General features: G+C 40.5%; 1 protein-coding gene across 1 annotated transcript in view; it reads left to right on the top strand.

Annotated features, from left to right (window-relative positions):
* The window catches only part of LOC113949901 (BEN domain-containing protein 5-like), a 910,469-nt gene that overhangs the window by 742,227 nt on the left and 143,508 nt on the right, over positions 1–24,734 (top strand). The window contains exon 9 of the mRNA XM_027649026.1: positions 12,211–12,322. Coding sequence (XP_027504827.1) covers positions 12,211–12,322 — 112 coding nt within the window. The remainder of the gene's footprint in view (positions 1–12,210; positions 12,323–24,734) is intronic.

The following is a 24,734-nucleotide window of genomic DNA, read 5'->3' as shown; positions in this document are numbered from 1 at the left end:
AGAAAGTAATTTTCATCTCTTCTTTTCCTGGCCATGAAACTATTCTTTCCACGTGCTTCCATTGCAGGTGAACCACTTAATTTTGTAATCCTCAGATTTGTTTACCTCCACTTTCTTTTTCAAGCACATGCATGGACAGAGTGACCCATTTCACTACTGTCAGTGTTTGTTTTTTTTTTATTAATTCTGTCCTGTGAACTTTAGATAGAGATACCACAACTTTCTTGGCAGGCATTTAGGTCAAGCCAATGGAGAGGAATTGTTTGATTCTGAAGGCAGTGAATTGCTCTTTTCCCTACACGCCTCGAGTAATCCCATTTCGTGAGCCTTTCGAACACAGTGTGTTGCATTTTTCTGTTGAAAGGCAAGAACAAGAATTGACTTCTGAACTACTCAAAGGGTGGTGGGAGCACTAACAAAATCTAAGAACTAATTCAGTCTACAGTAGAAACTACACCACTCAGATCTAGTCCTAGTTTGAACAAACCAGGGAACAGGACTGTTGAATAGTTTTCTGTCTTGCCTGCCGAATATTGAAGTACTTCTCAGGGCAGAGTATAGTTGAAGGGACTGGTTCCTGAACCCCATCAGGATAATTACATTGTGGGATAGGTTGGGAAAACAAGGACTGGCACTTAATCACGCCAGAAGCGGTGGTTTTAGAGGCTGAGGGATGGCATCTGAACTAGTGTTACCTGGGTTTGTCAGCAATGCTTCCAAACAAACTTGCCATGGGAGGAACTGCAAGTGCTAAAACAGTGAGCATGAATCTACACAAATAATCCTTGCTTTTACTGCTATGGGATACAGCAAGCTAATGGGCAGACCAGCTGGAAAGGTGAACTTTCTTCTTTTGTCCATTTAGAGCTCAAATGAATGTTCACAAGAATCTGTAACAGAACCAAATCACTTCATATTTACTATAAGATCACTGCACTGTCTGTCACTTATTAGTGGAGAAATGGAATACCACCTCAAAAGAGTATTTTGAGTTTTAGTCCCATATCAGCATGAATGTGGGCAGAGGATGAATTTATGAAAAATAAAAGAGGGAAAAATATAAAATTCAAATAGACTTTGCAGTCGCATAAAGAGACTTAGCTCAGTGTGAGTTCTTTAGAAGCTATTTCTGTGGCTTTCTCCAGAAAGTTATTAGACTGTTCTTATTTTTCCAAAATCTGTTCACCCATTTTGAATTTTAACTGAGACTTTAAAAGGTCATTTCTGTTAAGAAGAAAGCAACATTTGACTGAGCTGGCTTATTTTTGACAATCTGGGGGGTACCAATGTACGAAGAGAATTATTGTTAGAGACCCATTGAATGAATCAGGCAAGATTCATTTTTGCTTCAAACTTTCCTAAGGCTTTAAACAGTTTTTGAAATGTTCTCTTTGCTCCAGGCTCCCTAGTTCTCAGTCTCCCTGTGTGTCTAGAGGACACTGTCGTATCCCCCTCCCACCTCTATATTCTGAGGATGAATTGTTTCATGTTTGTTTATGCTAAGCCATGAAAGCTTGAAATTGAAATCTGTTCGCTCCTCCACTTCCCATTCATATATGTTCTTATTCATTGTACATTTTTGCTATAGGATTTCATCTCAAGGGTGCTGAACTGCGTGAGGCTGCAAATATGCAGAAAGTGAGTTATTCGGCGAGTCTGTGAAGTCTGTTGTCCCACAGCTGGGTTCTCTGGTGTCCACCGAGATATGAACAGCGATTGAAACTTTCCCTGTATCTAAAACTTCCATAGAATTATAAAGAGAAAGAGTTTAATGTAGACCTCTGGAGGTCTTCAGTCCATTCTCAAAGCAGGGCTAACTTCAAGTGTTGCACTGGTTACTTAGGGCTTTTTACAGGTAAGATTTGAAAATCTCCATGGATAAAAACTCATAATGTGGGAGGTTTTTCCCCCCATGTGGATTCTCTGTTGTCTAATTAAAATTGACTTCATTATATAATCTTTCCACTGGAGCTTGAAAGCTGTGGATGCCCCATCCCTGGAAGTGTTCAAGGCCAGGCTGGATAGAGCCCTGAGCAACCTGGTCTAGTGGAAGATGTCCCTGCATGGGTGTTGAAAGTAGATGGTCTTTAAGGTCTCTTTCAACCCAAACCACTCTATGATCAGCTTCTACCTGAACTCTTTCCTGATCTGCCTGGGTAATGGTTACCTGAAGGTTTAGTTTGGCACATTGTCTCATCCTCACCTCTTTTCTTCAGCTGTTACATGGCTTCAGTAGTTGTTGCATTCTTCCATACGTCACAGAAAAAGATATAATAATAGATTTTTCTGACAGTTTTTACCCCCATTTGTGCCTGGTTTTGAGGCATAATAACAAAATAAGGAAAATGGTCTGAACCCCTGAAGGTTTAAATTTTTTGGATTTAACATTCTCATCAGGATTCTCAAACTAATCTGTCATTTTACCATTATTCATTGCAATGAGATGTTTCAGTACTCTGGAATCAAAATGTCTAGTTTCAGCTTGGCTTGGTATCAAATCACATTCTGCTGGTGCATTGCAGTGATTGATAGAAGTTACATTTTGAGTGCTTTACATTCCCATTCTTCTGCATTGGACAAGGATCCGCACTGGACAACTGACCCATATCTCATGTGATGGCACCAAATCCCCTCACATGTTGTTCTGAGTTAGTAAGAGGAGATGTCATGGAGTATGATGAGAAATGTATCTTTGCCTGGTAGCTTTTCTTCTAGGGAGTATAGAGTGTTTGACTGATGGGATTGGTGGAAAATTTAAAGCCTAACTGATTTGAGGTAGAAATTGGAAAGGGACTGGAGACCACCATGCTGTCAAATAGTTCCTGGTTCTCTGTGTTGTTTGGGCTGAGGCAACACCATGCAGTGAAGCTCAGATGGTAAAACTCTGCCCCTTAAATTAACAAGTGATTGGGAAAGATCTGAGTCTCATTTAACTCCCTTTGAAAGCATCTGGGCTTTTTGTTGATTGCAATCAGAGACAGATCCGGGCTTTACAGCTTGCCTGCCATCTCCTGAGATGTTATGTGACAAACAAGACACTGGTATTATTTCTGCTATGAAATGTTTGTTGTTTTATCATGGCAGTGATTATAGGAAGAACATTTGCATCATTCTCAGTTTCTGCTGGACTTTCTAAAGATGAAATAACGTGGAGGTTTCGGTGTGTTTTTTTATTTGGGTTGTGATTTTTTCCGTTGTTTTGGTTTTTAACTGACTTGGCCACATTGTCCCTTTGCTGAGGCAGAGTAGTCACATGGCAGGTACTAAAACAATCTAATAGAATAAGGTTAATCTTCTCTCTTTAATTAGACAGCAATATGTAACACACCCAATGGGCCAGATGACCTTGAAAATTAAAGTGAGAATACAGACATGTTTGAGAGGAAAATATCTTTAGTTACAGGGGTTTGGGGGTAGAAGGAACACGAGGAAATGTTCACTGATACTACAGCACAACCCTACACAATGCCCCTTCTCCACCCAAACCCTAAGAGAATGTCAATGGACTAGGATATCTTACTGCTTTTATAGGCATTTCAGGATTGTTTGTTCAGTGCGAATTGTTAGTACAACCTTGCTGGAAATGAACCTCAAACAAATTCAGGGTCTGTCAGTCAGTCTTTCTGCAATTCCATAAATCACTTAATCTCCATCTGTAGAACCTACTTGGTTATCCTTCACGTATTTCCTCTCAAAACAATGTGGAAGGTTGATACTGCTTTGTACAAGTGAAGAACCAAGGCATTGCAATTTTTCCCTTGGTTGCATAGGACATCTTGACAGTCTAATGATGTCACTCTAAGTGAACCACTGGATCATTTGCCCCTTTCCTGTATTATGAGACTTGGGGTTTTGTTCAGGACTTCCCATGCACCTGTAAAATTTTCACTTAGTTGTTGTAAAGGGACTTTATATGGAAGTGCCTAGCTAAAGGACATATCCCTGACTCCAAATTTTGATGGAATTTACCCATGCCATCTGATGAAGCAGGGTGGACTGCTTGCAGGGGTTCAGGGGTGTGCAGGGACAATAAAAGGGGCCTTCTCTCCCACCCACTCAAAGTGGATATTTATGTATGCAAAAAGTCATTTGCAAGCTGAACAATTTGCAGATGTGGCAAGACTATGCAGGAGTACAATCAATATTCTTAGAATTCTAGCTGTGCATGGGAGCGAGAAATGGCTGAGTGTGTCAGAGGCTGTTAGCAAACATAGATATGAAAGGGAGCCAGCACCCATGCCCTGGTGCTGGGTGGTTAAGCCTTGCTCCTCAGAATTCAGCCAGCAGTCTGCCAGTCCTGTGCTGCTTTTCTGTTTGCCATCTCGACAGAACAGCACACACCTTCTTGACAGTTTTAGTATCAAGTCAAACCCTCGCTTCAGGATATCAAAGGCTTCTGTGATGATGGAGATGGATGAGTTCTGGCATGACCTATTGAGGATGTGTGTGCGGCATCACTGCCTTTGCATAAGGAATGTTCTGGATGCAGATAGTCTGGTGACCTGTAATGTAGCAGAGTAATCATTTAATTCTATTCAAGAGAGTAAAGGCAATATCAGGTACAATGTAATCCCAACCACCACATATTAGAGCAGGTTCTCAGACACAGTTGAATGTAGCAGTATTGGGATCCAAAGCCAAGAAAAATGGCTGAATTAAGGTATAACTGAAAACCACCCAAACCCCATTTACTATCCAGTAATGTTAGCATTTTGTAGTAACCTCTGGCTGTCCTAATTCTACAAACTTGGACGTTTCTAACATTCTGCCCACTCACATTGCCCTTTTTGTGTCAGATTTGGAGAAGCCTTGAGTTCAGTCAGCTTCAGCTGCAATAAATGCTGGACATGTGACATACTATGTAAATCCACATTCTCTTAAAAAAATCCTGTCCTTGGCCACTCAGATACAGTGGCCCAAATAAGTGGATGTCTGTTATTTAAGCCACTTTTTGTCCCAATTGCTCTTTTATGAATTGGGGACAATGTGGTCCCCTCTTGTTCAGTGCTGTTGGGAAAATTAGTCCATCAGTATTTATAAAGCAGTTGTCTCCTGCAGTGCTGAGCACTTCAGAAAAGCCATGAAGAACTGAATAGCTCTGTCCTTGGAGCAGGCTTCGAGTAGCAAGCAGTAGGCAGGAGCCTAGGGTTGCATACTGAACAATAAGGAAAAGCCAAAATATTGAATAGTCCACTCATTAATGAACAGTGCTGATCCTGTGCACAGAATAAAGCAAAAGCCCTGTGGAAAAACACCCTGTGTTCCTGCAGTTAAAGGCTGTGTCACAGTAACAGCAAGCTCAGGGCTGAAGGAAGCTTGTATGTTTCTGTGCAGCTGTGGCATATCCAGACTTTTTAAGAGCTCATCATTGTGACATTAAGGTTGGCTCCTTTGACTGCAGCTTTCTGTGTGTGAGTCTGGTAGTAAGAGCTGAACCATCTTTTGGGAGTGTTCGTATAATGCTGGGCTACAGGGAACATGACGTGTCTTTCCTCTTGCTTGAAGGTGAGTAGGTTAAGCAAGACTGCCAGCTTTGGATGCGAAGGAGTAAGGGAAATATGTGTTGTAATATGTGGGAATATCATCCTACAGCAGCTGAAGTATTCACTGATGATTGTGAGGTGTGTTGTGTGTGATTATTTGCATAGTCTGAGGAAGGGCAGAGGTGGGAACAGAAGTATAATTTGAGATGAGCCATTTTCCCAGAAATGCTTACATGTGTATTAGCTGTTTTCTGTGAACCACTGTGATGATGAACCACTTAATTTCACCCAACCTCCACCTCCAGGAATGTAGACAAAAAGAAGTACAAATAGTTTAAAGAAGGGTTGCCTGTCTGCAGGGAAACGTTTGTTAGGAGACAGAATTAGGGCATTGTGTGGAAGTGTCAAGCAGATCGGGCAGGAGGGCCTAGAGGAGTTTGGCTTGTTGACAGGGTGGTAATCCAGTATATCAAGCACATGTTAAAATTCTCTTTCTCAGTGGTTTACAGCTTGTGATTCATGAGGTGGTGGCTTTTGGACTACACCAAAAAAGAATATTCATATAATACTGCATTATGGGTTATGTATGTGAGATTTCTCAAGGGCCTGTGGCTACAGTGGAAATTTTTTGGGATCCAAAAATTGGAAAAAACCGCTGTCTCCTGTGTTCATCTCATTAAGTCAGTGATATGTTTGGTTTTGAAAAGGCCAAACAATGAATCAGGGTTTAAAATGGAAGAACTGTAGGTGTTCTCAATAACTTGGTTAAAGCACCTGAGTGCACAAGATTGATGTGGCAGTGTGACTCAGTGTGCAGCTGGGAGCAGGAGTCTGAGAACACTTTCCCAGGGCAGGACAGATGGGACATGCTCCTGAAGAGCATGTGTTCAGAGAGATCCACACAAGGGGAAAGGCATGAGTTTCCTATGGGAGAGCTTCGCTAAACTGTGGGTTGCCTCACAGGGAAAATGCTGGAAACCCTGTCTCTTGAAACGCTGACAGTTGGGCTGGGCACCCTGCAGGAAAATATGTGGAGGGGGGATGAGTCCTGTGATAGCCTGAGGGGTGAGCTGCACTAGGGATGGGATCTCACGGTCTGACATCCCAGGCACACTCACAGGGCGGAGGGCTCCTGACTGCAGGATGAGTTTTTATTTCTAGCACGCTGCTTTGTGCCCAGGAATCTTTCTGGCATTGCTGAGGACCTGGGGTGTGGGGGGAGAGTTAATGCAAGAATTGAGATATATCCTGAAGATCAGAGCATGCCCCTGTCATGTGGGGATGTGTGTCTTCCTTGGTGTGTGTGTCTGTGGCGCCTATTACCAGCTCTGAGAAATGCATGTATTCATCAGAAAGAGAAAATATCCCTTTGTGTTTATTCTTATTTAACATTGTTTACACAGAAAATGGAGAAACACATCTTTAACCGTCATGTACGATTTAAAATTATGTCAGTACGCCGTGCAGTGCTCATTCTGCAAACATCTACTCCACCGTGTGGTCTCTGGGAGCTAGTGCTGGTCTCCTATGCACGGCCACTCCGCTCTGCCTGGAGCATTCTGCAGTGGTTCTGCTAAATAGCCTTTGTGAGGGCTTCCAGAGCTCTAAATTAAAAATGTGGGAAGCTGGGGAGGAGGAGAATCTGCTGGGAGGAGGGGGGGGGGGGGTTCTCTGTAGCTGGAGTGTTAGGATGTCTTGCTACCTAATTGCTTTAGAATATGTGGGCTTGAATGAGTCCTCTTTAATGAATAATAGGCAAATGCATAAATCACAAACCCCAAGCACCCGAATGGTGAAATGCACACTAATGAAGACCTGACTTTGATGGCAGGTGTAGAGCTGATTTGTAAAATGTCGTGAATATATCAGTTTTAAAATGATATTTATTAAAAGAAGCAAATCTTCCGTGTGTTGCCCTTGCCTTTAGTCTCTCACGCCGCACACCTGCTCTCCCTGTGTGCTCTTGCAGGCTGCAGTCTCATGGCAGTTCCCTGCTATAACTCTTGCTTCAAGAACTGCAACAATAGAGACCAATTACCCTCTGTCTCCACTCTCATTGCCATGAGCCCGGGAGGGAGAAAAAAAAAAAGAGTGCTCCCCCTCCCCACTACCTTTTCAATTTCAAATCCTCACCCTGTTGGTAGTGCCATTTGTGGGTTGGAACTCCCTGCTTTGTGTTTGGCATTATCTGGAGATTCACCTGGTGCTGATCCAATGAACCAACGCAACCTCACAAAGCTGAAGGGAAGGGTGTAAAGTTCTCTTTGTAATAAATCACATGCCGTGAAAAAGGATTTCTTTACCTCCTTTCCTCCATTATTCTCCATATCTCACCTTGTGGAAATGGGTCTGTTAGTAAGAGACTTAGACTCACATGGTTTGGAAAAACGAGCGGGGGAGGGAGGACTGAAGTGAAAGGAAGGCAGAGTTCCTGGAGGTGTCTATAGCTTGGAGATTCCAGAAAGAAGAGGCACACCCTAAAAGAATGAGAAGCAGCCCTAAAAAATAAACCCAGCATGGGCCTTGGTACTAAATCTTTATCAGTTCTAGAAAGGGACAAGGATGTTGTCATTGAAGCAGCTGCAAAGGAAATCCTTAAAAGCAGTGATGTCCCAGAGGCAAGGGGGTTCTGCCCAGATAACTGCCCAGCAAGCTGCATGCTGGTCTGAACATCTTTGGTTTCACTGAGTTGAGCTGGTAACCTCTTGAGATCTGGCTGCCTCCCAAGTAGGGAGGGATGAATACTGCAAAATGTTTCAGTTTCCATTGCAATTTTGAAACTCATTTGCTTTGACTGAATTTGCACTGTGTTTATGTAAATTTATAAACACTGTAATAAATTTATCTACTTACAGAAAGCAGAAATTTTAGAAAAAGGCTGGGAAACACTCATGAAACACGAATTCTAATTCAACAAGAATATTCACAGAACCTGATTTAAATGTACAGTCAGTCACAGAGCAGAAATATCGTATGTGGTCTGTATATCTAGCAAACTCTAGCAAGCATAATCCAAAATTCAAACAACTATTATCAGCTTAAATATTTTAAATTGCATACATGTCATTTTTTGTGGTGGCAATGACTGTGAGAAACAACCCAGGTTTTCACAGTAGGAACGAAAACCACAATCAGGTGCTACTTTGCTTGTTATAAAAAGCTCCACTACTTCTGGCTGTACTTTTTTTCTAACCTGTGAGAGTCTGTGCCAGCACTTTTTGGGCTCCATGGCAATGTGACCTGCCACATTTGTAAGAGCATGAATGGGCATGGTCATTAAGCCTCATGGAATGGGATATTCTGCTCTGGAAAACCTCCAACGCTCACCAATTTTGAAGCTGCTTTTGCCTTCTCTTGCATCTCTTGGAGTCTCTGTCTTCTGATTTTCTGTTTTCCATGCTCCCTTTCCAAGATCATCCTTAAACAGCCCTTTGATATAATTTAGGGTTGTTTTTTTTTTCTCCCCTTGTAATTTTTTTACTGAACACATTAGTTTATTTACAGCACAAGATAAATCTAATCTGTATAGGGCAGATCCGGAGGCACTTTCAAAATTAGGGGAACACTTACAGGCAGGTGAGGTGTATTGAAGCCAATGACAACACTTGCAGTCTGAGTAAGAGAGGTGATCTCATACTGAGAGATTATGTATTGTATTGGAACACAGTTGTTCCCCAACGTAGAGCTGCTGTTTCCAGACTATATCTGTATTTCTACTTTGCCTACCCAGTGCTTGAAGCAGCAGGCAAACAGTTAAGCAGCAGAACCAGCAGCACAGTGTACTAAAAATGAGCTGGTTTAAAACTGGGAGGAGGAATTAAACAGCAGTGCAAGATGCAATTTTTAAGTCATCCTGTTCAAGCTCTTGCATTGGAGGTATTAGCCACAAGAGAGATCACATCATCTGGGAGCAAAAGAATATAATGAATGCAGGATCTGTAAGAGGCATGTGGGAGACTCTTGCCGTATGTTTTGGTCATGTCCTGATATACGTGAGCTTTGGGAGACAATTCTACATGTAATAGAGTCAATAATCAAATCTGAAGTACCAGGGAACACAACTTGATGTTTCCTTAGAGAGGCCATGAGTTTGCAGCAGATGAATAAAGAGAGAATGTGGTAGATACAAATTTGTCTTTAGGCAAAAAGGAAAGAAGAAAAAGGCTTAAAAACTGGGAGGGAGGAGAAAACTTTGCACTGTTTCCAGACTGGGAAGAAATAGTAATGCCTACATCAGAAACTTAATTAATTGTTGTTACATTGATAAAGATGTGATACACAACATCAAAGACTAGCTAAATGGTATTTGAAAATTAATTTGGATTCCTATTAAATAGAGCTCAGAGGAGCTTCCCAAATGAATAACTTGTTTGTTAAGCATTGCTTCCTTCTGTTTATAAAGTCTTCTCAAAAACAACTATTTTCAACTGTTCTTGTTGCTTTAAATGAACCATGAGATTTATCATTTACCCAACATTTATGACGCATCCAAATACTTCAAATTTCAATGCCTTAGTTAGGAACTTACAAAAATTAGGTAACGCTTACTTCTATTCCCTGTAGGGATGACTTAGGTAAAGTTGTCTAAAAGGTCCCAACCCCCAAATTTAATATTGACAATCCATGTATGAATTTAAAATTTGTTTTGGCACACATAGCTTGGCCAATTCAATGTGCTTTGGAGATGAACATAATGGAATCAAAATATGCTCATTTTCTATAGTGTTATTAGTGTTAAATATTATTAAAAGAAAATGTAAATGTGACCCACTAACCCTATAAAAGGATATAATTTCAGATTCTGAGCTCTTAAGAAAACTTTTGTACAGTAAGAATGTTGTTTTCTTGGGAACTGTGCCAAAATATGGTAAGAGTCATGACAGATTCTGCTTTTACTAAATGAAAAACTTATTCCTCTCATTCTACTCTTCTACCAGTTTTATCCCAGTGTAATTCTACCTACATCTCTGGAAGTACTTCTGATTTTTTTATTAATGTCTATGAGTTCAAAAGAAAATAGGATTTAGAGGAACTGAGTGGAGAGAGTTTACATGAAGACAAATAGAAGAGAGAGAGAAATCTGATGCAATATGATTTGCTTTAGAGTGGGACGGAGACAACTTACAGAGTTGTCTGTGGAATTGTAGCTTTTGGAGTGTCCGGAAAAGAAATCCATCTGTTTTCTATACAAGCACAGAAGTGGCCACCGAGTCAAGGAGGTGACCTCTCCATGACAGGAAGCCATCCAGTTCAGCAGTGATGGAGCTGCAAAGCCCCCAGACAGCCTCATGGTTGGGTTGTCTAAGCCCAGCCCAGGGAGCACAGCAGCTACTGCTCGCTTGGATCCCCGTAGGAATTTATACAATAGAATGTCCCATTAACTTTGTATCTTTTGGTTCATGGGAAAATATTTCTTCATCAGTTTTGGAAATGAATTTCAACCTCTGGTTTCATCCTCTCCCTTTTCTTAGCATTTCACCTCTCTACTCTTAGTTTTTATGTTCTTTTCTTTTTGCCAGTTAAACCTATGGCTTTTGGCCATCAGATCCTTAGAAATTTTTGTCAAAGGATAGCACTACAGGAGTAAATTTCTATTGTTTGCATTGGTGTGTTTAAAAGATTAGGTCTGAAAAGACCTGCTTGTAATAGACCGGGGATCGATGAAAGCTCTTCTTTCCTCAAGAAGCTTTAAGGCTTAGAGCAAAGTTGATTTTTTTGTTTATTTGTTTTTACTATAGAGGAAGCTGCATCTCTACCTGGGCTTTTATTATTTGTGTGGTCTTTCACAGAATGCCTGAGTAAGACTTACCCAGGGTCCACTGATCCTGAGCTCAGCTTGAGATGACAGAGAGACTTCTCTTCCTGCATGTGTCAGTGGCCACAGATTGTCTAGGTGATCTCTGCACTAGGCAAGGGACATGATTTCCACCTCCCCCTATTTGTGCCACTTCCAGCTTTTTAATTTCTCCTGTGTTCACTCTAATGACAGCTTCTTGAGTTTCAGTGGGACTTCACAAAGAATGGGATACTACTCCATAGGACTGGGAGCAGCAGAATCAAATGTACTGAGAGGGATGTGAGTTAGGGCAGGAAGGAGAAGCCAAGGTGGCATACATGCTTCAACGCCTACAGGATTTGATGGCCAATAAGCATTTTAACTTGGTGTCTTGGTTGGCTAACTTTTGTGTAGGCAATTGCAGGAGGGGGAGAGACTGAGGCCCTGGGTTAGTGGAACAATGACATTCATGCTTTAAAACCCTTAAGCACCTACTTAATTGATTACAATGCTCTTTACAGCTTTGCTGAGTCAAAGCCTGACTGAGGGCAAACTAAAGGTCTGGTGGTGCAGTGTATGAATCACCCTCGTAGCTATAGACCCTCAGCCAGAGCATGGAAGAGAAGGGGACCTCAAAGGTCAGGCAGACTGTTCCAGAGCCAGCCTGCCAAGCTGGAAAAAGGCAAAGGATAGAGCAAGCACAGGTGGTATGGAGGGGAAGAAGGCTGAATTACCAAAGGTGTTTCAGTGATATTCTGTTGGTCACATTATTTCTAAAAGTGGCCGTTACTGTAGTCTTTCCTCAGGAGAGTATTTGCTTTGTTTTTCCCATCAGAAGAACATATTTAAATACATCAGCTGCAGAACATAGCCCTAATTCTGCAGCAGAACCCAGAAGAGGCTGCAGCCCATACATGTCATTTGTGTGTGTTTGTTTTTGTGTGCGTGCAGGTGCTCCTTGATGGGGTTCGATTTAAACCAGCACTGGGCAAATCCATCTCCTTGGGCTCATCCCACACTGCACGGAGTGAAACAGCTCATCATCGACATGTACAACAATCCGGTGAGTGGGGAAAGGGGATGCCAGAACAACCCCTTGCTGAGGTACCAACTCCTTCTCGCTGCAGGGTTGTGTGAGGTGCAAGTAACTCTTATGTGGTTTAATCCAGTGGTAAACCAAAATAAGGGAGAAGTCAACAAGCACACACACACCGCATGAGATCGGGCAACATTTGTGTCTTTTGTCACAGGAAGCATCAGAAGTGGAGAGAGCAAGTGAAATGAAGTTCAGCTCGGATTAAATATGAAATAATTCTGCAAGCAGGGCCTAAATTCAATCGAGCTGCTCTCATGCTCTGAGCCGGATTCAAAACAGCAGGTCCCCCAAATTGAATTATGGAATGGCATTGATGCTTAATCCGGAGCTCTGGCAGGGGTTGCTGTGTAACATGCAGTGCAGGAGGGGGAGAATATTTGCAAATATTATATAAACACGCATGCACACAGTCATGCTCACTTGGAGAAGCAGAGGTGTTCTTGAAGGTGAAATCTTAGCTAATCAGAGGAGATGGATTGCGGAGAATATGGAGAAGAGGAGTGGGAGGGAGGCAGACAGCTATTGAATGTTTGACATCAAAGCACAGAAGGATTATTGAACGTGGCACCTAAGAAAAACTGCTGAAAAAAAATGGAGATGGGTAGGAAAAAATCACTACCAAAAAATAAGAGGAGATTTTATAGATTATGATTTTTTTCCTTGTAGAATTCCTGGTATTTGTCCTTTCTTTTTGCTTCCCACTACGGAGAGGGAATTTGGATCTTTAATTCCCTAAAGCTTTGCTAATTTTTCCTTTTATTTTTTTTTTTTTCCTTTTTGTTGCTTTGAAAAAGGACCTGGTTTGCCTTGCTAATAAAGAAAGAGGATTCTTACCCTTGGCTACACCATGTATAGGATAAGACCTTCTTTAATTTAACTCCTGGTTTTCCCAATACATCTTAATTGGACTTTTTATCTTCCAGCTAGTAGTAATACCTGTACAGAAGAGGTTTTAGGTACAAGGAAGATAGGTTAATAGATAAGATCCTTACATATAGAGTGGAATTCAATTGCATGAAAAATATTTTCTTAGACTGCTAATTGTTTGGCAGAGAATTTGTCTTTCTGGTCAGTTCCTGCAGCACTTAGTGTTGTGCCTCTGACCAAGGCTCCAAAGCTGTATCAGATTGATGATGATGATGATGGAAGGCACAGAAAGGAGCTTTAGAGTCAACCTGGTCCTTCCTCTGTTTTCTACTCCAAATAGCAAGACAATTTGCCTTCCAAGAAGATGGAGAGAGCATACAGGCTGCTTTGAGAAGAAAGCTTTCTTTCGAAAATAAAGAGATGCTTAAATATTACAAGGAGTTCGGGTGTAGGGAAATGCTTGTAGCCAGTAAGGCAACAAGCCTTACAATCCTGACACTATTAAAAGTCACTGTCAGTAAAATAAAGCTATTCTTGGAGGCAGGGGGAAATTGTTTTCAGCTTCATCCCCTTCTAGGGCAGCTTTGAAAATTCTGGTAGTTTCCAGCTGCCCTGTGTGTGAAGAATGAATTAATTTGCTGTGGTGGGTAAAATGAAAAATCAAAAGAAATGTTTGGTCAGAATTGGTCTGAAATGGAAATCTTTTTTTTCCTCAATCTCTCTGTCTCCCACCCCTCCCCAGTGATCAACCTGAGATGAACCAGTTCCAGTTCATTTCTTTTGGAGGAAAAGGAGCCTTTCAAACACAGGTGTAACATTTCATTTTCAGGGTTATTTATTTTTTTTAAAAATACTATTTAGAAATTATATTTTTTGGATTGAAGTACCAGAAAAGTTCAGGTTGCTTTCCAGGATCCATTTCTCAGTGAATTAGCTACTCACCAAAAAACCTTCTTGTCTGGTTTTATCATCCCTTAGTCAACACCAGCCTTTCTGACAGTTTCAGGGATGCTCAGCAATATAATGCAGTATATGGGATAACTGTTGTTTTCAGGTAATACCAGGGTCTTAGTCCCTCTGATACCAGTAATATTTGTATGGAAAGACCATATCCAAAGTGCTGGGACAAAAATGCCAGCTGCCTCACTGAGAGGGTGTGGGACTGTGAATGCACCATCCTGCTTTAGCAGTGGCTGTTTTTATTAAGTTCTGACAGTGCCAGAATCAAACTTGCTTTGAATTCTTTCAGGTAGCTAAAAATGTTAAGTACTTTTCAGATGCAGAATGTTGCTTTCAGATGAGTAATACATGATAGATGGTTGGCTGCATGCAGAGGTGACCAGCTGCAGGAGGGCTGGTGTCAAACTGCATCAGATCAGGGATTATGCATTTGAACATATCTGTCCTGCCACCTTCTCCTCACCTGAGGTCTTCCCACACTCGGGAAAATGAAATGAAATAAAATGCAAGGTCCAGTTCCCTGAAAAATAGTGTAATAAAAAAATAACCTTCATCCCTCCCATTCCAGACAAGATCTGCCATGAGAGGCTGCCCACAGAAGACTGGACTGTTTAAAGCAGAGGAAGTTTAGCTTCATGTTGGCATTGCAGAACAGCTCAGTGCAACACTTTTAGATGTATTCATTCCCTTAAATCACTTAAGGAAAATTAGCTGCCATAAGACCATAAAACCATGTTTTAAATATTGCTGTATAGGAGGATTTTTCTTCTGCTCTGCAGTATGGAAGATAAGCTGCTTCCTTTGAAAAAAAGTTCATTTTGGAGCAGGGAGGATGACTGACTCAGAAATAAGTGAAGTGGATATGAGGCACACACACAACTACAGTGATTCCAGCACTGAGTGTTCCAAGGCTGAGTGTTTGCTGTAGTTACTGCATAAAAATAAACCAAAGCACCTGTGGTTCACTGTTCTTCTGGCTTTTACAAAGTGTACTTATTTTATTTTTAAAGTGTTTTGAATTTCATAATGACTCTATCATCCGTAGGAAGGAGTAGATGGGTCAAAAAATGAGAGAACAAAGGAAGCTTTTGATCTCCACGTCACTGATTTTGACACAATTATACTCTGATGATCACTGTCATTGTGTTGGCATACATGAAGTGAAGGGATGTTTTCAGCTCTTTCTAGTGGTATCAGTCTTGTAGATGACACTGAAGATCTTCAGATCTTCTAGATCTTCTAGATCATGTGCTGTTGGCTGGAGTTGTTTCTGTTCATAAGCACCTTTCCCTGCCCATATAGAGAGCAATGTCTTCCCCCCATTCCACCAGGTGACACATGTTGATGGTTTCCCTGTCTGTGCTGGAGCAGGTTAGCAAAATTAGCGCTGAACATGAATGTATTGTTTAAAACAACTCAGCTGACTTTTAAGTATGTTAAAGCATGTTCATATGAGCCATTCCAACAGCTGAACTGTGGATCCAAAAACTTCCGCTTGGGCCTGATAACACACTTCACGCAGAGAGATATTTGGAGTATGAATGTCTATATCCTAGGCAAGGAATCCAGTAAGGCAGATAATCACAGCTAGATCGAAACACATGAACAATCTGATTGAATTCAGCAATGTTACTTTTGTGCTTATGGTTAAACAGGTGCTTAAATGTTTTGGAGTGGGGATCAAGTGGTCAGTACTGGCAAGCTCAAGACTGGGGTGGTCAACAGAGATCAGTCCTTACCTCTGCGTGAACATGAAACCTCAGACACAGAGAGAGCAGCATAACTGCTTGGTTGTCAGACAGGTTCCATAAGACCATCCAGCACTTCTCCCAACAAGCAAATGCACTCTTTAAAACAGATTTAATGAGTGAACTCAGGTAGTGTGCTCAGTGCCAGCTCAGTCCCCTCGACCATGTGCATTGTGATGTGGCCTTTAATCACAGGGGCTCGTGTTATTCTCCCAGCTAGACCCCTGCCTCACCGAGTTCTCCAAATGGAAAACTTCCACATAATAAGCAGCTATTCAGCATTTTGGTTTAGCTTCAGCGTTCATTGTGCTGCTTTGTCCTGTATTTACTGTGTGCTATTGAGATCCTGCTCTGAGGATAGAATTGTTAATCTCCTTGTGGGCTCTTTTGTTTTGCTCATTGTTGTACCCTAGGAGCATTTCAGAAGTGTTGATTATTTTTGGGGGGGGATCCCTATGAGAGATAAATGTATTATCCTTGTATGGATAGGAAACAAACAGACAGTTATGATCAGAAGTACCTACTCGTTTGTGATAGATGATTTAAGATGCCTGGAATCAGATTTGTTTCATGTCATTCAGCAAAGATTGATAAGTTCATTGTCTTGTTTCTACCTATTCCTTCTGTGAGGAAGATTGGGATAGACTGTTTCTGTCATTTGGAGTTCTTAGGACACAGAAGAAAAGGACTAGGTAGCTACTGATTCCTTGGAATGAATCTATTTCTAGTAATTTGCCTCTCCCAAATGAAAATGCAGAAATGGGATTCAGTGCTCCCAGGAACTCACACTGCAACACTAGAGCTTGTCTTCTTTCTTCCGTTTTTCTTCTATTCTGCCTGTTTTCTACGTCCTGCTGTCATTGAGACTGAAGTCCTACATGCAAATGATTCCTTTGCTAGATGCTATTCACCTTGTGACCTGAGTGAGCTAAAGAAAACAAAATGATGACCAAAAAGAAAACAAAAAAACCACTCACCTGGGATGTGCTTTTTAATTATCATCTCCTTTGTCATGCATACATATACTAAAATTTAAATTATTTCTGCTTAAGTAACTTTTCTGTATCCATTCCTGACTTTGGAGTGCTTGATGTTGCAGCCTTTGCATACTTTTAATACTATTCTGGGTGAAAGTTTTCATCGATTCAAAGCAAAACATAGAGCTGAAATGAAGCCCCAGCATGCTAAACTCTGAGTCATCTGCTGGGCTGGAACCTTTAGGTTTCACCACACAGACATCTGCCACCAGGACTGATGAATTAGCTGATAGAGGATGGCAATCTGCTGTGGCTGTGGACAGGCATGAGGGAGGGAAAGAGCCTGTGGGCTTTGGGGGTATCTGCTGACAGCAGAATTAGTAATAAGAAAGGATGAGTAAACATAATACTGCAGGCATCAGGGGTGTTATTTGAGGGTGAATGACACCTTTTATGGTTTTGAGAAGGTTTTTTTAATATCTCATGTGCAGGCTTGGACTTGAACAAAAGTATATGTTTCCAATCTTCTGTCTCTCAGGAGGCCTTGCTTTCAATCCAGGTAGGCTTGAGTGGGCAAGCAGTAAGAGTACAGGGGAATTAACATTTGTCTGGTTAGTCAGTGTAACTCTGGATTCTTCAGCAGATGACTATGCTCCTCTTCATAGAGAGAATATAACCAACTTTCTCAGACTATAGCCAACTCATAGACCTTCTCTTTCTCTCATTCTGGTGCTGAGCTCATCCCTGTCAGGAGGTTGCGCATGTTCTTACCACTCTGGAGCACTTCCCAATTCTTTCAAAGATGCAATTGAGCTCTTAATGCCCTCAGTCCCCGCCCCTCTGCCTACTGCTGTGTTTCAGAACTGTTTAGGCTACTCACTGTCAATGCTGCTGTTCCACCTACTTCTTTTCTAGGCCTTCAGTAGCAGCATCTAGAGTGAATTATCAAGAAGAGGACTGTGCAGAAGCCATGTTCAAAGTATGGTGTTGTGGGAGTGATCCACATGTAGCACATCCAACCCCCAGTTTCTTCATTATCCTGAACTTTTGCAGAGATGGAAATCAGGCTCTTTGTCTTTCTAGTATCCCTTGTTGCAGAGGCAGTGCCATATTTTGAGGGAAGCATTCTGCTTTTATGAAAAACTAGGTCACAAAATATAGACTTAGAATCCTATAACTGATACTTTGCAGGTTGCAACTATCCCTAACAGCAGCTTTAGTGACTTGAGTTGCTTTAGTGACCTCCCGTCCTCTCTGCCTTGGGCAGTGCCACATTCTTTACCAGACAACTCCACATTTAGAAAAATGCAGTTGGTCTCCAATGTGCGTGTGATTTGCTGGAGAGTGTCATAAATTTTATTTTTGTCAGTCCTGCAAATGTGTCAATCTTAGAGGCTCTACTTCCACTCATCTCCTGAAACGACGTTGTTAGTATTATCATCAATGTGATATTGGGTGGTTGACAAGTAAAGTATAACAACAATTTTTTGCAAGGGTTTCACATCAAAATTGTACACTTAGGCTCCTAATGCTATAAGCCTACAAGCAGTATTATTCAATATAACATTTGAATGACTGGAAGGAATTGTTTTCTTTTCAAAAATTCTTCTTTTCCCTCATCATCTTCCCTGCTCCTGTTATAAACTGGAGCAACAAAATTGAATATATTTCACTGGAAAAATCATAAGCCAATTCTCATTCTAGCTGAAGCCAGTTTGGATGTTAATAAATGTTTGGAAAGACTGTTGATTGGGGTTTGGTATTGCTCAAAAATCACTCAGAGCCAAACAGATCAGCTGAGGTCTGCTTCATCTGGTAGAAGGAGCCATAACAGATTAACATAGGGTAATGAGATCTGTAGCATAACATACCTGGCTCCATTTTGCTGTTAGCAGAGCTCTTGGACTTCCTTCCCCAGCTGAAACACACAATAGTAATGAATAATCATTTTTAACTCAATACTGAATTTTAACAACCTACTAGAGAGTGATGTTCACATAGTCCCTTAGATATTCCGAGTTGTCATTTTCACCTGATGGTTTTCACTCTGACATCAAAACAGCTGTCATGAGACATCATCTTTTGCCAATAATTCTCAGTGTAATGTAGTATATGTTATTCTGAGTTCTTCTCCGGCAAAATGGCCAACATGCTGCCTCTTATTCCTCTCTTCCTGAAATTAGAAGAGAGATTACCTCTGCTGATGCAGTATGTGTTCAGCTATGATAGCCCTGTGGCTACTTTCTGTGGTAATGTTCATACTTGTGCTGCTTTGTTGACATTGTAGAAATGCCCTGTACCACTTCTATCTTGCAAGTCCCTGTTGACTGAAGTGTAACTTTTTCATAGTTTGCAAATATCATTCTTGTTTCATTTCTCTGCTGAAGAAAACAGTAGTGAGGATAACCTTTCATCACTGGTTTAATTTAGTAGAGTAATATACCCATCATTGCCTGATTCTTCTGCTTATGCTTAGGATTCTGACTTTATTTCACACTTTCCTTTTGGACTAGCATAATAGGAGCTACTAATGCTCTAGATAACGTTATACTTCATATAGGCTGCATAAAAGTATTCCCCTTAAACTCTTCCCATTGTAAAATATGGATATCTGCTGACAGAAGCAAATGTGATGTGCATGATCAGTTTGTGAGCTATGGCATTTTCTGATAAGCAATCTTGTGAGGGTAGCAGTTCAGAACTCCTCAGTTTCTTTCATGTAATTTTAAAAATTCTTCCAGTTTGTTCTGGAATAAACGTTCTCTTGTGATCTACCACTGTGTTCTGTTTTTATGCTGGGTAAAGCAGCTTCTGATCTTAGCAACCTTCTCACAGTCCTTTTAACACAAACTGTGTTATAAGAAATTTACTAGTAGCAGAGCTGTTTTTTGCACTGGAATGGATTATTTGCAGGAGATGCTGAATCTTTGCCACTGGAGGGTTTTATGACAGGTATTTATTGAAAAAAAAGTTTAGATAGAGTTAATTCCCTTTTGAGGCAATTGAATACACTCAATAACCTCTACAGATTTCCTTCTCATCTCCAATTAATCTATGATTTTTTTGTCCCTTCTCTTTGATTAGTTTTCAACATGTAAATCTTCATATATATAAATGTATATATAAAAGTGAATATAGAATTTCTCTGGGTAAATCTTCATATATATAAGTGTATATATAAAAGTGAATATATAATTTCTCTAGTAATATTTTAGGAATCAAGGACACCATTAGATGAAGTTCCACCTGAAACTGTGATCTCCTTGTTAAAGTGATAGTCAAGGAAGGGATGTGCTGTTGAGGCCACTCTCTGTTAAAACCCTTATTTTTTGCTAAGCAAAATTTATAATTTGAGAATTATAAACTACATTTCATCTAAACTAGACAGGCTTTTTGGCTGATTTTGTTTTGTTTTGATCACACTGACACGCTCACAATCTAGCTCTGGATGATGCTCCACTGTACTTTTGTCAAATACTCCTGACTCTCCAGGAAATGTGTCTGAAATGTGTCTACAGCTCCCAAATTTCTCTCTGTTTGTACTTAACATGCTAATTATATCACCATAGTTGTAATCTCTGACACAGTTGATGGGTTGATGTGGTTTTTTTGCTATCCCCATTTGGTAGTGTTTTTATCTAGAATAAGAACAGTGTCAGGTAAAATTAATAACCCAAAGAAGAATGGAATGTTTTAATCCCAGAGACTACAATTTCCTTTGTTTCAACACAATGTTGACCAGTTTTCCTTTGTACCTGAAACTTCTAAGCTGTTGTTCTCTATGATACTCAGACTCCTCCATGAAACACTGTAGAAAGATTAGCATGGTTTACTATCATATTTCTAGATAAGTAGAAACTATTATTCTTAAAGTTAAATCTTTAATATTCTCACATGTTGCATTAATATTTGCATCCTGTGACTTAGGTTATCTGCGTGCAGTAACATGCACATTGCTGCTCTAAACATCTGAATCAGGCATGTGTTTGGGTTTTTTTTTTCCAGCAGTTTGCCATTCTGAGAAATCTTTGTGCTGCTGTTTTTAGTTTGGGGCAGACATGTTACTTATGACCTCCACTTTGCAGTGATCTACTGTACACCTTATCTTTTCTTCCAGGTATTTTATTGCTATTACATGGAACTTCTGTTGTTGCTTTCTTAGTTTCAGCTCAGCATCTCTGTCTCTTTCCACAGCTCTTTAGGGCCTTTAGTCAAACTCCTCTCTTTTACCTTGGATCAAAATATTATCCATCAAAGCTTTAGTATCCTCTCTACCATCAAAACATGGTTGTATTTTCCTGGGATGTGCCTAGAGGGCTGAACACAACTCAAATATCCCTCTGAGGAAATAGTGTCTCCTAAAATAGTTTTTTGAAGATGTACAACCATGTTCTCTATTTTTCTAGGGGCATCTGCCAGCACCCCGCTGATGAATCAGAGCCGTCTCTTCAAAGAATTTACCCCTTGCCAATGGAAGAAAATATTCCCTTTATGTAATACTCACATTTTTGTCTTGGACTGAGTGTACAAGAGGGGTTCAGTATGGATTCTTTTCCCACTCTTTTGCATCTTCTTCCTGCTTCTACATTCTGTAGTTCTTAGAGAGGTGATGTTATCAAATTGTTCTTGATATCTGCATTGGGGAGAGAGGGTTTGTTGTTGTTTGGGGTTTTTTTAAATTGTAAGTAGCATTAATCAGGGAGTGGTTGATATGTTCAGTGCTGCGTTGAGAGTTTCCTTGAGTCTGGGAGACATGATTAAGCTCCTCCTCAGTAATTCTGGTTTCATGTTTCTCCTCCTCTTCTCTGCTTTTCAGTGAGAAACAGAGTTTGAGATTTATTTTTTTTTAGCCACTTATGAAAAACTCCCCCTTCGCTTCTGCTCCTTCCCCAAGTGCTTCTATAAACTGGGTCAGAGTCAAGGTCACTGACAAGTCTGCTTCAGTCAGTGGTTGCATTTGAAGTGATGAGCACTGAGGAGAATGAGCTCCTGCACGATGCAGCAGGCAATTCCAGCTGGCTCTTACCAGAGCTTCTTAGAGAAGGGGCTTCTCACAGGATGCAAGTGGAAATGCCTGGAATGAGCTGATCCATTTTATTTTTCCTCCTTCAGAAGGCATCGGGACCATGCCCTTTGTTCATGTGGCTCAATTTTCCACCTGGGATTGCATTTGCCTTTTAAGACACAGGGGCAAAGTCACTGCCAGGGCTTTTTTATTTAATACAAAAGAGCTCTTAGTATTCAAAAAATGATTTACAGACAGCTGGCCAAGTGTTTGACCTAACTATGTCTGTTCATGCTATTCTACTGGTGCAAGATAGCAGTAATAGAGCCAGTGGACAATTAGCCCAGTGTATGCAGTGAAGATGGGTAAAGTGAAATGCTGATTTTAAATGAGGATATTTGACATAATAGCATCTCAATCAGGGAGCAGTGGAATAGCAGTATAAAATTATACACGAATAGCAGAGGAAACCAAGCCAGGGGAGGAGTGACATTATAGTTAAAAGAAAGCTCAGAAGCAAAAAAGGGAAAATAAAAGGAAAAAAAGGCAGAGAGTGGAATTGTATCAACAAGTACTGAACAATCTCACAGTCCCTGTGCATTAAAATTTCATGCCAGAATGGGATGGTGGCACTAAGCAACTTTATAGTATCATGCTCAGAATTACCAAAGAGGCAATGAGGACTCAAAGAAAGTAATGGCAGAGCCTGATTAAGTGTCACGGTTAAAGTTGATGTAGAAACTGCATTTATACCCTTTAAAAATGATATCTTCTTGATGCAAGAAATCAGAGTCTGAAAGAGAAGAGCAAATTTTTTTTATTTATTCCTGAGCAAGGATTAAGCCTTGATTGAAGATGTACCTGTCAAAGAAACGTTCTGTAATAATAAATATAAACATGCTCAAATTCATCATTCCTGGTGGAGTACAAAAGCCAAAAAGACCTTAGATTGGCACATACTTCTGAAAGGGGACCAACATAAAACGGAAAAGAAAACTAAAAGCAGTAGCTAAGAGGGCAAAACAGAACAAAATAACACTTTGGGGTGACATGGCAGCAATATAAAATTGCCATTGTAGAAATGCATTTTTGCAGCTTTACCATTAGAGAGTGTCTTACCCTTATTTGAAAAACTCCACAAGTTTATAAAAGGTTGCATGAGAAGTTAGCAAAGGGGATTATTAGACTGAAGAAGGTCATTAGCATTAAAGGACACCCTTTGAAGTCTTGCCCAAATGAACTAAGGAAAAAAACCCCAGTATACTCTGGCAAGTTAAATGCAAACCCATAATAATAGAGGACAAAAACAATTTTGAAGAATAACTTGCTAAAGGCATAAAAACTAATAATAAAAACTTTTTCAAACACATCAGAGGCAAGAAGCCTGCCTGAAGGTCTATAAGGTTGATAGATGATCAAGATGTAAAAGAAGTGCTCAAGGAAAATAAGGTCTTTGCAGAAAAGCTAAATGAGTTATTTGCTTTGGTGTTCACAGTGAGGAGCCTAGAGGGAATTCCCAAATTAGAGCTGCTCTTTATAGGGGACAAGTCAGATAACATGGATAACAGTGGCTTAATGGTAGTTTTCATTTTGGAAGAGGAATTTATTCCTCATACATCTGCTAGCCTTTTTTGGATGAATTGACAGGCGTGAAGATCAAGGCAATCCACCACCTATTGCGTATTTTGAATTTCTGAAAAGCTTTGGTAAAGTTTCTAACCAAATGATTTTAAAGAAGTTAAGAATCTAAGTTGTCACTGGATGACATGAGCTTTTTGTGCTTATTTTTGACATATGTGGGCTTTTGCTTGCATTGTTTCCTCAAACACCCTGTGCTGGCCACGTCCAGGGACCTCTGAGTGGCTGTTCTTTCAGGAGCTCATGCATGGCAAAGAAAACACAGCTCCTGCTACTGCTCTCTGACAGTCTCTTGTACTCTTCCAAGAATAAAGTAGAAGGAGTGGCTGTATGATGGCTGGATTGGCACTATCAGGTTTATGGACAAACAATAGTAGTTTGTTCTGCCTAAAAGAGAGCTCTGTTCTATCCTGCATTCCTCTGCCTCTGCATTCCTGTGATTCTGGTGTTTGGGGCTACCTGAACCTTATTGGAGTTACTGTTCAGTGCCATAAAGCATCACTAAATTGGAAAAAAAGAAAAAAAAAAAAGTGAAACTGTATTTTGAGTGGGAAAAGCCTACAGACGATAAGATTTCCCTACATAAAAGATCATTATCCTCGGTGAAGGCCATTATACTGTCATTGTGACAATACACAGAGGTATAGGATAGGTCCCTTGATTTCTTGGCATGTGTCATTCCAAAATAGTAATCCCAAATAATCCTGTAGATAGGATTCTCCACTGCTTATTTTCGTCTTGTGCCTGGTTTACTGTGCCATCCAGAGCCTGGGCCGGAGAACAGGAATCCTGTGAGAAGAATACAGTGGCTGCCTGACAGCTTAAAGGAAAGGAAACTAATGGATCCAATTGGGATATTTTAGGCAGATAGGCTTTAGTTGCAGAGTGGATGGCTAGAGCTGAATGAATAATACTGCTGCTCTTTTGAAAAGTATAATAGATATCCTTTATGATTTCAGATTGCCAGGATCTTTGCCTTCTGCAAACTCATCCTATGAGGATTATAATGTAGCAGAGCTGCTTCCAGAGTTGTTATTTTTCTTAAACTTGAAAAACTGCACTTTTAGATTCATAGGCATCAAAAATAGCTTAATGCTGGTAGCATTACTAGCTGGCTTTTGCAGGCAGCAACCCTGCAGTTTTGCATATGTTTTCTTGATCTAGAGCCCAGTTTAAGCTGTTGA

This window comes from Corapipo altera, unplaced genomic scaffold (assembly GCF_003945725.1).
Source record: "Corapipo altera isolate COAL_440 unplaced genomic scaffold, ASM394572v1 112, whole genome shotgun sequence".
NCBI lineage: Eukaryota > Metazoa > Chordata > Aves > Passeriformes > Pipridae > Corapipo > Corapipo altera.
Note: the sequence above shows the minus strand (reverse complement) of the source record. Positions and strands in the feature narration are given on the sequence as shown.